General features: G+C 44.3%; 1 protein-coding gene across 1 annotated transcript in view; it reads right to left on the reverse strand.

Moving 5' to 3' along the window:
* Window positions 1-12689, reverse strand: part of GNA14 (G protein subunit alpha 14) — a 228873-nt gene extending 216184 nt beyond the window's left edge. The window contains exon 1 of the mRNA XM_023213421.2: window positions 12035-12689. Within this exon, the coding sequence (XP_023069189.1) occupies window positions 12035-12161 (127 nt within the window). The 5' untranslated portion in view covers window positions 12162-12689. The remainder of the gene's footprint in view (window positions 1-12034) is intronic.
* Window positions 12690-15970: the final 3281 nt, after the last annotated feature.

Here is a 15970-nt window from a genome sequence, read left to right on the forward strand (position 1 = left end):
ATAGATAGATAGATAGATAGATAGATAGATAGATAGATAGATAGATAAAGCAAGCTGGGCATATTGATGCACCTATAGTCCCAGCTACTCAGGAGGCTGAAGTGGGAGGATCCCTTGAACCCAAAAGTTTGAGACAGAAGTTGATCACACCACCGCACTACAGCCTAGGCAACAGAGTGAGACCCTGTCTCACAAATACAAAGGAAGGAAGGAAAGAAGGAAGGAAGGGAGAGAGGGAGGGAAGGAGGAAGATCACATGGTAAGAGAGGAAGCAAGAGAGAGGTAGGGAAGTGCCAGGCTCTTTTGAACAACCAGCTGTCTCAAGAATTAATAGAGATAACTCACTCCCAAGAGAGGGCACTCATCTGTTCTTGAGGGATTCAATCCCACGACCTAAACACCTCACAAGAGGTCCCACCTCCAACACTGGGGATCAAATTTCAACATGAGATTTGAAGGAGATGAACATTCAAACCACAGCACCAGCCAATGTTCCACGGAGAGTGAATTTTCAATGAGAAGACTGATATATGATGGCTCGTACTAGAATATGGTTCCTCAGCACAACTAAGTTCATTAATAGAAATATAACTACCTAATGGTTATTAGCCATAAGATCATTGAAGTTTTTAGAAGCACAACTTTCTGAAGAGTACATGCAAGTACAAGGATCTGTGCAAACATGATCATTTGCTACTTTTTAAAATAATTCTTGCCAAGGTAAAACATACATAGGTGCTTGCTCTTCCTCTGTCTACCAACCTGGCACCTTGGGACAAATGCAAAAAGACCCCTACAAATTACCCAGCTTAGCCCTCAAAGTCCCTTCATCAAATTGACGAGGGAGAGATTTCTTCACCTGCAAGCAAACAAAGCATTCCCTAGACAGATTAGTCTCAGGGGCATCCTGGAAGTCTGCTGAAAGCCCAGTGTGACAATCAGAGGCTGACCAGCTCCTGAGTTCCAGGCCAATGCCATAAAACAGAGGTTTTCAAACTTGAGTGTGTATTAGGATCACCTGGAGAGCTTATTAAACTACAGATTGCTGACTCCACTCCAGAAGTTCTGCTTCAGACAGCTAAGATGGGGAGTCAAGAGACTGCATTTCTAACAAGGTCCCAGGAGGTGCTGATGCCAATGCTGCAGATCCTGGGAACACACTTTAAGAACCACCTGTAGAAAACATCTGATGACAGAATTTGAAAGACCCCAGAGGTCATCTGATCCAACCTTTTCATTTTACAGGTAAGGACCCTGAGGTTCAGAGGAAATGTCTTGCTCCTGGTCATATACCCAATAACTCAGAGCCTCCCCTCACCAAAAAAAGAAACTCAGTTCCCAGAGCCTAAACATACTGCTCATCTCATGGTGCCAAGTTCTGGCCACACATCAGGTCGCCACTCTGAGAAGGAGCGCCAGCAGGGTCTTCATGCTGTTGACTGTCTTCTGTACGTGCCCTTCTGGGATGTACATGGTAGTTCCGTCAGGACCTCACAATGGTAGATGAATGGCCTGAGCCCAGATAGCAGATTTGGCAGTGCAATGGGCACTACTTCTTGGATCTGGGGAAAGAGGAGGTGGGAGAAGAGCTATGGACTCAAAACACGTTTACCGGTGGTGTTTACAGCTCCTGGAGTACTAACTTCTTGAAGAAAAAAAATAGTTCCCATTATGAGGTACTGGGTCATGAACTAATCAGATTTCTGCTGGCTTGAACTTTCAACTTCCTAAGTTTTACCACTTTTCACTGTTCTTTGCTATTAATTTCCTTTCTGTTCCACAATTCCAAGAATATCACTGTCTCCTTTACCTTGACTCTTGCTGTAATGGACTCTTTAAACCTAAGAAGCACACAGTGAAAAAGGAAAAAAACAGGAGACCTGGCCCTGAAACCTGCAGTGGCCATTAATTGAGTAGATGTTGACCTCACCTCATCCATCAACTTCAGAGAAAATTTAAATTTTGCACAATTCAAACCACATATGGAATGAATTTCTGTATCCTATCAGCAACCTCATAAGTAATTTTCTTAAGTATATTTTAACTTATCTATTCTATTGTTAAAATTGTTGAGACGGGTGCAGTGGCTCATGCCTATAATTCCAATGATGCTGGAGGACTGAGGTAAGAAGGTCGCTTGATACTAGGAGTTCAAAACCAGCCTGGGCAATAGCAAGACCCCATATCCCAAGAAATATGTAAAACTTAGCCGGTTGTGGTGGCATGCCTGTAATCCCAGCTACTCGGGAGGCAGAGGTGGAAGGATTGCTTGAGCACAGGAGGTCAAGGCTTCAGTAAACCATGAAAAGAAAAATTGTTTTTGTTGTTAATACTGAGTACCAGCAGGAGGCATATCACATAGGTAATACTTTTGTGTTCATATTCTAGAAAACTTTAGCTTTTATTGCCACTGCCTGGTTTTATATATGCAAGTTTATTCTGAAAAAATACTGGAAGATCAATATATTAAATATCAAATGTAGTCTTATAATGAAGTAATTAACAGGACTCTGAATGATCAAGAGCACTTGCTTGTTCTGTAACATGGGTATATCAACATGTATTCATGGAAGAATATTTCATATTTGATAGTCAACTAGCCTATCTCATTTCAGATTGGTCAAGTATCATTCTGGCTTTCAGTGCTCACACTGTACCGTCCAGTCATTATTGAAACACTGCACCAGGCACAAAACTGGTTCAGGAGCCAGGACACACGAACAAGACAGCACAGTCCCACTCTCACGGAGCTTGCAATCTATTGGGGGTCAGACAAGCCAACAAGTAAGCAAATAAGAGTAAGAATATCAGGTAAATTCCAAGATAACAGCTATGAAGAAATAAAGTCAAGTTATACAACCAGACAACTAAGAGTAAACGGTGCAAGGATGATTTCAGGTAGTATGATCTGGAAAGGCCTTGTCAAGAGAAGAATTTTTGAGCCAAGACATGAAGATAAGGAAGAAACAGCCAAGTACATGGAACAAGAGTGGGGAACAGAAAAGAATGTTCCAGGCAGAAAAAAGAGCAAGCTTAAAGACCCAGAGGGAACAAATGTTGCGTCTGAAGAACACAAAGAAGGTGAGTGTGGCTTCAGCCCAGCGAACCAGTGGGAGAATGACCCTGTGTACATTCTGAGAAGTAGGAAGGCATTTGGCATTTATTCCAAGTGTAAGTAAAAGACACTGAATTTAAGTAAGGTAGTAATACAATCTAAGTTTTTAAATGGACCAAAGAAGGGCAAATGTGGGGTGGGAAATCAAGAGGACACTGCAATAACGCAGGTGAATTGCAGCTTTGGATAGGGGAAGAAGGGGTGAGATTTGGCAAATGTTTAACACCAGAGACAATGCTGGCAGATGGGCTGTGAGAGTTTCCTGGGATAATAGGATACATGTGTGAAATTTTCATAGCCCTGTAGAATAAAGGCATGATTTTAAAAAACAAATTCAAACTAACTGGAGCAATATTAAATATATCTTAATATTTAAAGACATCTGCCTCCTTTTCTTTTCATGATTCCATTGTCTGAAAGCTTACATTTAGTTTTTCTTTGAGTCTGCCTTTACCAATCCATTTAGGAAAAGCTATTTTATGGAAAATCTCACATTTTTGTTGTGGATCTTTGTAATTTTGAGCTGCCCAGCATCTGAGCACTTATCTTCTGGGGGAAGGGTTTCAAGAAAGGTAGGAGGCAGCAGCCCACCCCCTTTCCCTGTGGTAGAAAGCTAAGACTGGCAGAATTTTACTTAACAAACACCTAAAATAAATAGTACTATGTGCTAGGCACTATTCTAAACGCTCTAAAAATGACTCATTTAATTCTTATAATAGTATCTACCTCATTGGGTTGTTATTCCCCTTTAACAGAATAAGAAACTAATGTACATTCAAGGATGCACACAGTTTATCAGTGGAAGAGCCTATATTTTAAACCCAGCAAGGCTGGCCCCAAGGAACATTCTCCTAACCGCGATGTCACACCGCCTCTCCCCAACAATGTGGTAGTTCAGTACAATCAGACAGATGGAGGTTTTGGAAAGTGACACGAGGGTGCAGAAGATGGTCACAGGTGATTTGCAGCTCTGCTGTGAATGTAAGTGTCGAGCAGCAGCAGTGACTGGCAGGTGGTGGAGTCCCCTGACTGTGTCCTTAACAGCCTTGTCTGGTACTAGTGTTTGCTATGTCCAGAGTCCTTTAAATCCTGCCCTTTTGCTGAGCCTCCTCTCCAATTTCCATTAATTCTATTTCCTGCTTCCACTCTAATAAATTATTACTCTGCTTACATGATCTACAATCAAGAATCTTGGCCAGTATGGCTAATTTACCCATCAGCAGAGAGCCAATCTTCATAATGAATGTGAGGGCTCTGGCAGAGGCTTTTGTGGTCCCTTCCAACTTTAGAGCCCTTGGATTCGCGCTAGTATATTTTCTTTCTCTAACAGTATTTGCAGCTGTGGCTACCTGGCTCACAGGGATCCCAGTCCCCGGCCATCTGCACTCAGGTGATAGTCATGTCCACGATGCACATCCCCTGGCCAGAACTGATTGATCCAGGAGTGCATCCTGATGCCACGACCTGGCTAAACGTCGGCGGAGAGAGCTCTCAAGCTTGGAAGGGGATGGAGTCAAGTCCTGTTGATGGCTATGCCTAGGGAAGAGTCCCCTAACCCAACTGCCCTGGCACTTCCTCTTTCTCTATTATTCAAATCCTCTTTGAATTGCATGAGACGCCCTGGTGACAATCCTTCTGATAAATTATTGTCTCCTCTTTAATTTTCAACTGTCTTTAGTATCACCTTAGCTTTGCTGCAATAATTCACTGATAATCCCTCTCCTACTCCCCAATATCATGACCTCCCTTCATATAGCCCTACAGATGGGAGTTGTTACAGTGGTATTTTCCCCTTGTGGTTTAAGTATCATGGGAAATGAGAAAGCAAAAGATGACATAGACTAGAAGGCATCTTTTAAAAAGAAAAACAAACAAAAAAGACCATTTGAGGATTAAGACTTTATTTACATTGCTTTTTGCCAAACTCCACTGTCAGATTTTTCCACTTTATATCTGCCCACTGCTTAAGACTTATTAAAGCCTCAAAAATTTCATCCTCTAATGACATGATTTAGCACCTTGATTCTTTTGGTATACGGATACTGTACTAGTAATTGATCTGAATTAGGGACTTGATAGCTTTGTTTCAAATGGCTTAAACATTTTTTAAAAAGATCCAGTTCTCCACTAAAAGGAACCACAGCCCCTCTGAGAAATGGCTGAGTTCTTCCCCAGCTGCAGAAGAATTGGTACAAGATGAGCCTGGGGCATGTTGTTATGCCAGAAAACAATGAAATGCTCAAGAAAAAAAAAAAAAAAAAAAAGACAGAGGCATGTCACAGTGACACAGGAGTCAGCTTGAAGAGGATCTCATTGCACAAATCGGATACAATTAGAGCACCAAAATGATTAAGAACAGTAATGAAGCAAAAATCATTGAGGGAAAAAAACCTAGGAATTTATGAATTTGCATGGGGGGAGGGGGAGGGGAGGGAGGGAGGAAGGAAGGAAGGAAGGAAGGGCAAAGGTAAGGCTGTTGCAGTAGAATGTCAAGTGCCAACTGGTAAATGTGGAGAGTGCTGGAGTTGGAAAATCATTCTGCAGACACCATATTATAGATTGGATCAGGTGGAAACCATCAATGACCCCTCAATTTTGATAAGAAGCAGAGTATTTACATGACCTTATAAAGTGTCACTCCACAAAATTATGATACAGTGGATAAAACAGACAACATCTTCACCAGGTCATCAGAGTTATCACCACCACAGAGGGGCAGGTGGACACGGTGTGCCTCCACATGCCACCCCCGAGAAGGACACAACAGCACGTATCCAGTGTTCCAGCCAGAAAAGCACAATTGTAATCTCTAATCGTAAGAAAATCACCAGTTAAATCCCAAATAAGAAACCGTCTGTTAAAAAAGGGAGAGGAGACTGTATTTTTCAAAAATTCAAATCGTAGAAGCAATGACTTTGTGGCAAAGTTCAGATTAAAGAAACTAAAAGGATACGAGAACCAAATGCAATCCCTGAGCCTCCCCTGGACCTTGTACTGGAGGTGGGGGAACACCACTAAGGACATTACTGGGTCAACCTACAAAACTGGGATATGTATAATAGATTGGACACAAATATTGCATCAAAGTGAAATGTACTGACATTTCATAAGTGTACTGCGCTTATGTAAGAGATTATCCCTATTTTCAGAAAAACACACTGAAGTGTTTAGGGAAAAAAAGGCCACAATACATATAATTTACCCTCAAACATTGCCAAGGGAAGAGGGCATACCTGTGTTGTTTGTGCTATCCTTATTCCTGCAAATTCTTTATAAATTTTAAATCAGTTCCAAATAAAAAGTAAAAAAAAAAAAGAAAAAAAAAAGATTGACTGCAAAGGCACAGGGAACTTTCTGGGATGATGGAAGTGTTTCTAGATTATGATCATATATTTGTCAAAACTCAAAGTGTACATTTCAGGCTGCTGACTTACTGTATTCAATAAAGATGATTTGCAAAGGTGTACAGGGTAAAAGTCCAGTATTTCAAAAGATTCTATATTCCTTTAAAAGTAGACAGAAGAAGGGGTACGTGCATTTGCCTCTTGAAAGGCCTCAGGAACTGCTGTGTTATGGATGGAAGCAAGCTATCTGGTGAGATTGGTTTGCTCCAGCCAGGATGAACAGAAGCCACAGACAAAACCACACAATCCTCCTTTCTGAAGCATATTATGGCAAAAAAGCAAGCATTTTTGTATTAATGTCTATTTTAGAGTGAACACAATACTCCCATAACTGGTTAAAATAAAACACAGGCCAGGCACTGTGGCTCATGCCTGTAATCCCAGCACTTTGGGAGGCTGAGGCAGGCGGATCACTCGAAGTCAGGAGTTTGAGACCAGCCTGGCCAACGTGGTGAAACCCGGTCTCTACTAAAAAAAAAAAAAAAAAAAAAAAAAAATTAAAAAATTAGCTGGGCATGGTAGTGGATGCCTATAATCCCAGCTACTTGTGAGGCTGAGGCAGAGGTTCCAGTGAGCCGTGACCATGCCACTGCATTCCAGCCTGGGCAACAGAGCATGACTGTCTCAAAAACAAACAAAAAATAAAACAAAACACAAAAACTCAATGAAATCTGGCCCCCAAGGGATCCTTCATATGATCCCAGATCCTTAAAACACCATTTACTATCCTCAGAAATTTCCCTAGATGGTGAAGAGAGTTTTTGCATGTCTCTCCCAAGCCCCCACACGCAGACAACAGTTTGCATTTTACCCTCCCCATAGTTCAGGGCCCACTCAGATGATGCCTCCTCCAGAGGCTCCCCCTTTACACTCTGCCTGTTCCACCTCTTAATCTAAGCTTTTATGACCATCTTCCTCACAACAGCTATTTGTGAACTGTCCTTCTCCAACTCAGCCCTTGGGAAGGAATCCCTGCACTGTGGCTGGCACCTTGGAAAAGGATGTTGCATTGAACTAAGCTCAGATAAAGGAACGTGGGCATATTTACCATTTCATTCCTTTTCTCCTTCACAGAGTGGGAATTCACAGAGTGGGAAGGTGTTGTCATTTTCTTTCTTTTCTTTTCTTTCTTTCTTTTTCTTTTTTTTTTTCTGAGACAGAGTTTTGCTCTTGTTGCCCAGGCTGGAGTGCAATGGCACAAACTCAGCTCACTGCAACCTCTGCCTCCCAGGTTCAAGCAATTCTCTTGCCTCAACCTCCCGAGAAGCTGGGATTACAGGCATGTGCCACCATGCCCGGCTAATTTTGTATTTTTAGTAGAGACGGGGTTTCTCCATGTTGGTCAGCTGGTCTCGAACTCCCGACCTCAGTTGATCCACCCGCCTCAGCCTCCCAAAGTGCTGGGATTACAGGGTGAGCCACTGCACCCAGCCAGTGTTGTCACTTTCTATGTTGAAACTCACATTATTTGCACCATTTTCTGGAATGGACTTCCTGCCCAGGAACATGATAGCTAATTCTAAAATGGGATCTTGTTATAACCAATCCAGTAAAACTTTTTGGGACCAGATTTTCAACTTTTTTAGTGTAAGTAGGAAGAGAGATTTTAAGCTCAGAAAACACTAAGGGAAACTCAAAGCAAAACATTTCTATTAAAGCACTACCAGAACAATTTATACAAACTTCTATGCAACCCACAGTTGGTCAACTAAAAATGGAAAACGACACCTTTCTAGGACCTGAAGATACTCAAAAACAGAGTGATGACAGCTGACACTGAGCACTCACTGCCATCCAAAGCCTGGAGAAGTCAGTCCACAGCTAAGACACTATAGGGCTAGGGTTCAAACCCAGGCAGACTGGCCTAAGAATCTACATTTTTCATCTCTACACTATTGTTTCTGGCTGAATTTAGTCCTCCCGCCAAAGCTTACACGTTGAAATCCCAACCACTAGTACCTCAGAATGTAACCGTATTTGAAGATAATGTCTTTAAAGAGGTGATTAAAATGAGTGGAGCCCTAATACAATAGGTGTCCTTATAAAAGGAAGTGGCCCGGCACAGTGGCTCACACCTGTAATCCCAACACTTTGAGAAGCTGAGGCAGAGGGATCATTTGAGCCCAGGAGTTTGAGACCAGCCTAGGCAACAAAAGCTAAGAAAAAGAAAAATAAGCCCAGCATGGTGGCTCACACCTGTAATCCCAATTACTAGGGAGGCTGAGGTGGGAAGATTGCTTGAGTCCAGGAGGTCAAGGCTGTAGGAAGCCGTGACTGTACTACTGAACTCCAACCTAAAGAGTGTCAAAAAAAAAAAAAGAAAGAAAAAGAAAAAGACAGGGATGTGCATGCCCAGAAGAAAGGCCATGTGAGGCCACAGGGAGAAGGCAGCTGTCTGCAAGCCAAGGAAAGAGGCCTCCAGAAAAACCAAACCTGCCAAGCCAACACCTTGCTCTTAGACTTCCAGCTCCACAACTGTGAGAAAATTAACTTCCTTTGCTTAAGCCTCCCAAGTCTGTGGTATTTTGTTATGGCAGCCCTAGCAAACTAATTCAGCCAGTATCTGTTAAATACTAATTCCTCTTCCTTCCAGAGAGCTCCAAGGTGAGGTCTGCATCCAGAATTAAAACATTCAACCCAATTAACAAGCCATACTTCACCAATCTGCATTTAATAGGAAAATCAATAAAAGAAATCATTTTCCCTTATTTAATAGCTATTGTCCTGACACTTTCTCCCTATGCTGATCAGTACTCACCAATGTTCTTATCAGAACTTTTTTGTCCTACTTTTACGCAAGGAACTGAAAAGAAATTTCTTTCTACTAAACTCAACCATCTCCTTTATTTTCTCCATCTCTTTCTGATGAGAAGGCGTCACACCAACATCTTGCAATTATTAGCCTTAACCAAACAACAGCTTTTATCTTTCCCTAGTAGACACTAACCCATGCTTTTATTAAGCAGAAACAGGATACTGCACTTCGGATACATCCTAAAATCATTTTGTTGCAAAAGCATGCTTCATTTTGAAAGAGACGGTGGCTTTGGAGGTCATCCCATGCTCCACAAAAGGATTCCAAACTTCCATTTGCAAAGTGGGGTTTTTAACTGAGACACCTGAACAGTGGATGCTCTAATCCACCTACCAGAGAGATGGGTGAATTTTTCACTCAAGTTGCATGACTTCAGACAAAACAGTGCCTACCCTCCCCCAAAATTCCTCTCTCCTCTGAGTCACTGGCTCTTCCTTGAGAAGAAATGGAGCTGTGCCCCAGGACTGTACAGACTGAAATAAATCAGAGGTTTTGAAGTCCATCCTTGGAGTTCTGAACAGCTCCGTGTGGTTTGGAAACTGTATTTTTCACAGGAAAGTTTTCACTAAGGGGACATACTAGTCACAACTCGGCAAGATGAAAATGGGGGGTGTTCAGAGGTCAGACAGTGTCGCAAGGCGGTAGGAGGAGGACTGGAGCAAGGGCCTGGGGAAATGAAGACCCTGGGTCACCCTGATGAATGTGACTTTCAGGCAAACAATTTACCTACAAACATTCCTCCCCTATTTTGTGTGTCAATGCAAGCATTTTACATCAAACAAACAGGCTTATTACCAGTACAGTATGGCTCAGCTGACTGCACAATTTTTCAAAGCGAGAGCCAGCGTTTGTCAAGCTCCTGGTATATTCTGGACACTGTACTTCATATGTTGACACAAATCAAAGCATTGCAAAATGAAATAGGGTTCAGCCTGCCCTTAAAAAAAGTACATATGCAACTAAATCCCTCTGGTTTGTGGGGTTCAGGGCAAAAATACAAAACCCCCCCTCCTAGTTATTTTCTAGTGTTAATCAAGCTAGCAAACTCATGTATTCCTCCTCCCTTGACAAAAGTAGCTTTATAGCAGCCTAGAAGGCCAGGGACAACTTAGAATTTTCAGACCCTTCAGAGTTATGGGCCAGACACAGAAACAGCAGACCTGGCCAATGAACAGAGCCCCTTGCCTTCCCCACCCAAGCTCCCTCTCTCCTAGAGGGGCCTCTTGGGCACCCACGGGGACTCCCTCCCCTCCTATCCAGCCCACATTTCCAAACTCTTTTATGCCCCAGCAAACAGCTGCCCCTTTGTGAGCTGTCCAGGGATCAGGTCTGCCCTTTCTAGGGCTCAGGCCTTGGAAGGTGGTATGGGGCCCTTTGGGCTGGGTATTCCATCCAGGTCTTGGGAGGGAGGGGGCAGCATGATCTCTGGGTAGCCAGCCCCCTTGGACATACAGACTTCCAGGTCTATGGGGAGGCGCACACCCCCCGCAACCCCCAGAAGGCCAGACTGGGCCCTTTAAACCCAGGGGATAAGGGTAAGGGGGTTCTTCCGCCCAGGTCTGAAGGCTATACTGGCTTAGAGCCTTCTCCATACTACATTCACTAGATCAACTTTTTCTTTCCTTGAAGCTTTCTGGGAGGGTGACACCTATACAAGGAATAAAGATGAAATAGACAGATGGTTTAAGAGAAGATTCCTGTTCAAAAGGGATGAAAGAAGAAAAGTTGAAATCTTTGTGGAAAAATTGACAGCTGATACCATGGTCTGAAAGAAAGATAAAATGTTCCTCAAACAGCAAATGTATTGACAGCGTTCTAGAAAGTCTGAGGAGGTGGGATCCTCGCCTCATGGCATAACTTGGGCAAACCTTCAACTGTTTTCTTTCTGTGTTTGAAAGTGGATGTCCTACCCAGACCTTTGCAGAGAGACCAAAAGAGCTGGATGAAGACCTGCCAGAGGCACCAGGGCAGCCAACCTAAATCCTAGGGCGTGGACACACTGAGTCAAGATGAGCAAGGGAGGTTTGGGTCTGCTGCAAACACAAAGGCCTGGCCATGGGGGGCAGGCGTAGGAGCTCACGGTCAGAGGAGCAGCAATGGCATGGGCTTCACCCCCACAGCTGACCTAGCATCGGTTTTGCCTTTTCTCCACCAGGGCAAGTTGGTCAGTTCTCCAGGCCTCCATGTTTTAATTCTCTAGAATAGAGATATCACCTGCCCGCATCACCAGGTGATGATGTCCCTAAGAACTTCACACGGTCTGGCGCATGGTAAATTCTCAAGATGCTTCATCTAGAACTGAAAGCCTGCGGGTCAGAGCCAGCCCTGAACCCAAGATGTGGGTCACCACAGACCCCAAGCTGGGTGTGCTGCGGGCGGAGGAGTGGAGGGGGTTTTGGGGAGAGGGGCACGCCGAAACACATAGGGTACAGCAGTCAAGAGGTCAAGTGATACAGGTCCCTGTCCCGTTTGGGGGCAGGGGAAGGGTGTGCTTTTTCATGTCGCCCAGCCAGAGATGTAAAGAACAGACGCCCTAAGGCCCCAAGTTGCTGGCATCCGTGAGCTCCAAGGTGGAGGAGGAGGAAGCCGTCCTGCACTCCGCTGGGCTCCAGGGCCGCGCGGGTCCGGGCCAGTAGAGCGGCCGGGAAGGCTCGGGAGGGGAACGCCCGGCTCGCGGGGGTCGGAGACGCAGCCACTCACCCAGCAGCAGCAGCTTGAGCTCGCGGCGCGCGTCCTTCTTGTCCCGACGAAGCTGCCGCTCGATCTCCGCACTGATGCGCTGCGACTCCTTCTCCTCCGCCGACAGGCAGCAGCAGCAGCCGGCCATGGTGGGCTCAGCTCAGCACCCGACGGGGCGACGCGTCCCCGAGCACTGGTATCTTCGGCCCGACCACTCACCCGGCCAGCACGCGACGGGCACAGGGGTGTGGAAAGACCGGGGCCGATTTGAGCTTTGGAGTAACAGGCCTGGACCTCCGAGGCTCAATTCCCCCTCGAAAGTCGGCTCTGAGGCGGGGGCGAATCCCGAGTGCCGGGAACGCTCGAGTGCACCCCGGATCCGGGCTCAGCCTGCCCCACTCTCGCTCTGGGGAGGAGGAGGGCGAGTCGAGAAGTTGGGAGTGTTGCTGGCCCCGGGAAGATGCGAGCGCCCCTTGGCACAGGAGCCGGACAGCAGTCAGGGGGCGCAGACGACAGTTGGAACGTCGGTGCTCCGGGGGGAGTAGGATCTCCTGGGCCTAAGGTTGTCCCCAGGCGGGAGGTAGGCGCGGAGTGGGTTGGAGGCAAAGGACCTGGCTGGCCTTTGCCTGGAAAGTTCTGAAAACCTCAGCAGTGACCGCAGACTAAGACCAAGTGGAAAGGTTCCCGCTAGCGCTTGTGGCTCTAAGTGGCAGGAGGAGGCGGAGCATCTCGAACCTGCAGCCCTGGCATCTGCTGGACTTGGCCTTCTAGGCACCCCAAGCCGAAGGAGCCTGGAAGTGAAAGGGGGCCAGCAGGGGGCGCGGAGCAGGGGGTGGGAGCTGGCTTCTCAGGGAGCAGCCCCCACACTTGCCTCCCTGGCTGTGGCGTCCCGGCCCGAAGTTTGCTGTAACTTGCGCGCTCTGGCAGCCAGGCCCCGGGTTCCGACAGGTGAGTGAGTTTCGCCAACTCACTCTCTCGGAGAAGGCGGCAGCAGGCTGGAAGAGGAGCGGCGCCAAGCGTCTGCTGCGAGACGCAAAGCCCAGAGGTCTCTACCCGGACCTGAAGTGGAAGCTTGCCCACCAGCTTCACCACCACGCACACCCGGGTTTCCTAGACGGGCTCCTTCCGCTTCCTGGACTCCCCGGCCCAGCTCGGGCTTGGCCAAAGCCTTTGGTCAGTTCGGCAATTTGCCTGTAAAGTGTGGCTGGGCCTGAGCCTGGTGGCTCTGAGCTTGGAGAAAGAGCCGCCGCTGGGTTCAATTATAAGAGAACTGCAAGAGCCCAGGGTAAATATCCTCTCGGCTTCCGGACGAGGGGGCTGGGGAGAAAGGGAACGGCTGATTGCTTTGCATTTTATGATGGGAAAGACACCTGCTTTGTAGAAAGGGCTGACACGTTCCTGGTAGCACCTGGCAAGTTTCCTGCCCAGCCCCGAAACCTAACAGCCGCCTTGCGATTGTGTCCTCACTGACACCTTGGCCAGGATCCTGGAACATCAGGGTCAAGTTTGAGCAGCATTAATAAAAACTTAAATAAAAGCACTTCTTGTACTTAAGTGACACGATAAAATGCATATTACAACATCTGACTTTTGTCGTTGTAGATTTTGATGCAGTAAAGGGAAGGTGGAGAAAGGGGATCCTATTGGCCACAGCAATGAAAGTTCTTTCCTTCTTAAGTCAGTATAGGCAATATGCTAATGGAGCGTTAGGCAATTAGATAATGCTTCCTCTACTAAGAGCAGGCATAAGTGCCTCTCATTTGAGTAGCAAGTATTTTATCAGTTCAAACTGAGGAACACATTGAGTGCAATGGTATGTGTCATTATATAAAGAAGTTGGTTTCGCGATGCTATCTGGCTGCATGTTCTTATTATTTTGCAGTTTAAGAAATGTAGAGGAATCAGACATTAAAAATGTGCATACATTCTTTAATGTGTGACTATTTTAGTTTTCTTGCAGGCATAAATTGACAGTAACAGTGACCCCTACAGGAAAACTCCTGGACATTTCAGATTTGATCTTTGGCCATTTAATAGCCTGTTTCTTCTCTCTTAGCGCTTACGGATTCATTTACAATTTGAGAATAAGATCTCTTGGCTTCTCAAAGTCATGGTTGCATCATAATTATTATCATTTAAAAATTATAAATTTTTCAAACTGCAGTTGTGACTCATTCCTAGGGTGTGGCCAATATTTTTTCTTAACAAAAAGAATAAAATATAAAGAGCCAATATCAATGTTGCTTTATGTATTATTATTAAATAAAATGTTTTCTTAACTTTTTTTTTTTTTTAGAGCCAGAGTGTCACTCTGTCACTCAAGCTGGAGTGCAATGGCGTGATTATAGCTCATTGCAGCCTTGAACTCCTAGGCTCAAGCAGTTCTCCCATTTCAGCCTCCCAAGTAGCTAGGACTACAAGCTCATGCCACCATGTCCAGCTATTTTTTAATTCTTATATTTTGTAAACACAGGGTCTCACTATATTACCCAGGTTGGTCTTGAACTACTGGCTTCATAGAGTCCCCCCTGCCTCAACCTCCTGAAGTACTGCGATTACAGACATAAGCCACCACATCTTTAGTTTTACTTTATTTTTAAACCAAATACCCAGAGTTCAGTGAGAAAAACTTTAGTTTTAATTGTACGTGTAAGTATCAACTCTTAAGCAGCTCAATCATTAGTGGGAGTTTGCTTGTCCACCTCCTGAATGTGTTGGTGTAAATGATTCCAAATTTTCTAATTCATTTTTCTGAATCCAACATATTCTTTTTTTTTTTTTTAACTTGAGTTCAATATATTTTCTAAAATGTTTTCGGTCCTTCTTACTTGTCATTCTACTCCCCACCCCACCCATTAGCTCCAGTTTGATAGGTGAGAGTTGATGGAGCAATCATGGATAATGATTGATTGATTGATTTTTTTTTTTTTTTAATTTAGATTCAGTGGGTGCATGTGCAGGTTAGTTACATGGGTATATTTTGTGATGCTGAGGTTTGGCCTTTAATTGAAACTGTCACCCCAGCACTGAACATAGTAACCAATAGTTAACTTTTCACCCCTTGCCCCTGTCCCCACTCCCCACTATTGGAGTCCCCTGTATCTATTATTCCCAGCTGATGGATATTTAGATGGATGTGTGATATTGATGCTAGTGGCTGCTTGTTCTCAACATCTATTTTTCTAAGGCAATCAACATGTCAACGTGTTGCCCTACAATATTCTCTGTCTGAAGACCAGAAATTGTTTATTATGTAACTGTTACTGAAAACACTGGGATGGTAGACAATGAAGTCTGCCTTTAAGCACACATGACTGTGAGTAGGCAGGATTTGGTATTGTTTGTTTTTGAATGTGACTTTTCATGGAAGTTGGGGAATCTCAAGAAGAAATCAAACTCTTTAAAATGAGAAGTTTGGAGGTGATTATTTGGCTTGTTTTCTTTTCCTTTTTGCTTAAATTTCCCCCTCCATTTACATCACTCTCTTCTTGAATGATCCCATGTTAATAACCCAGGATGTATTCTTCACTTCTTTGTGCTCTGATGATCCTATATAAGAGTAAATAATTTATAGACATCTATAAATATATACAGAGGAAGTTTGTCATCATTAGTTTTAAAACAAAGCGACATTACATGAACTCTATATTTTGTTTTTCTCATCCAAGAATACTTTGTGAAATCTAAGTAAACTGTTTTACCTCTGATTTATTCTTTTTAATGACTACACAATACTAGATGATGTGAAAGGACCATATATTATTCAACTTTTCCCTTTGAAAGGTACTCATTTTTGCTTCCAGTTTGGGGACACTAAAAAGAAAGTTGTAAAAGCATCTTTGTATATAAATCCTCATATGCTAGCGTTTTTATTTCTGTAAGATAGATTCCCAGGAATGAGATTGCTGGGTTGAAGGATAAATACATTTTTCATTTTAATAGATGTGGCCAGATTCC

The sequence above is a fragment of the Piliocolobus tephrosceles genome, chromosome 14 (assembly GCF_002776525.5).
Source record: "Piliocolobus tephrosceles isolate RC106 chromosome 14, ASM277652v3, whole genome shotgun sequence".
NCBI lineage: Eukaryota > Metazoa > Chordata > Mammalia > Primates > Cercopithecidae > Piliocolobus > Piliocolobus tephrosceles.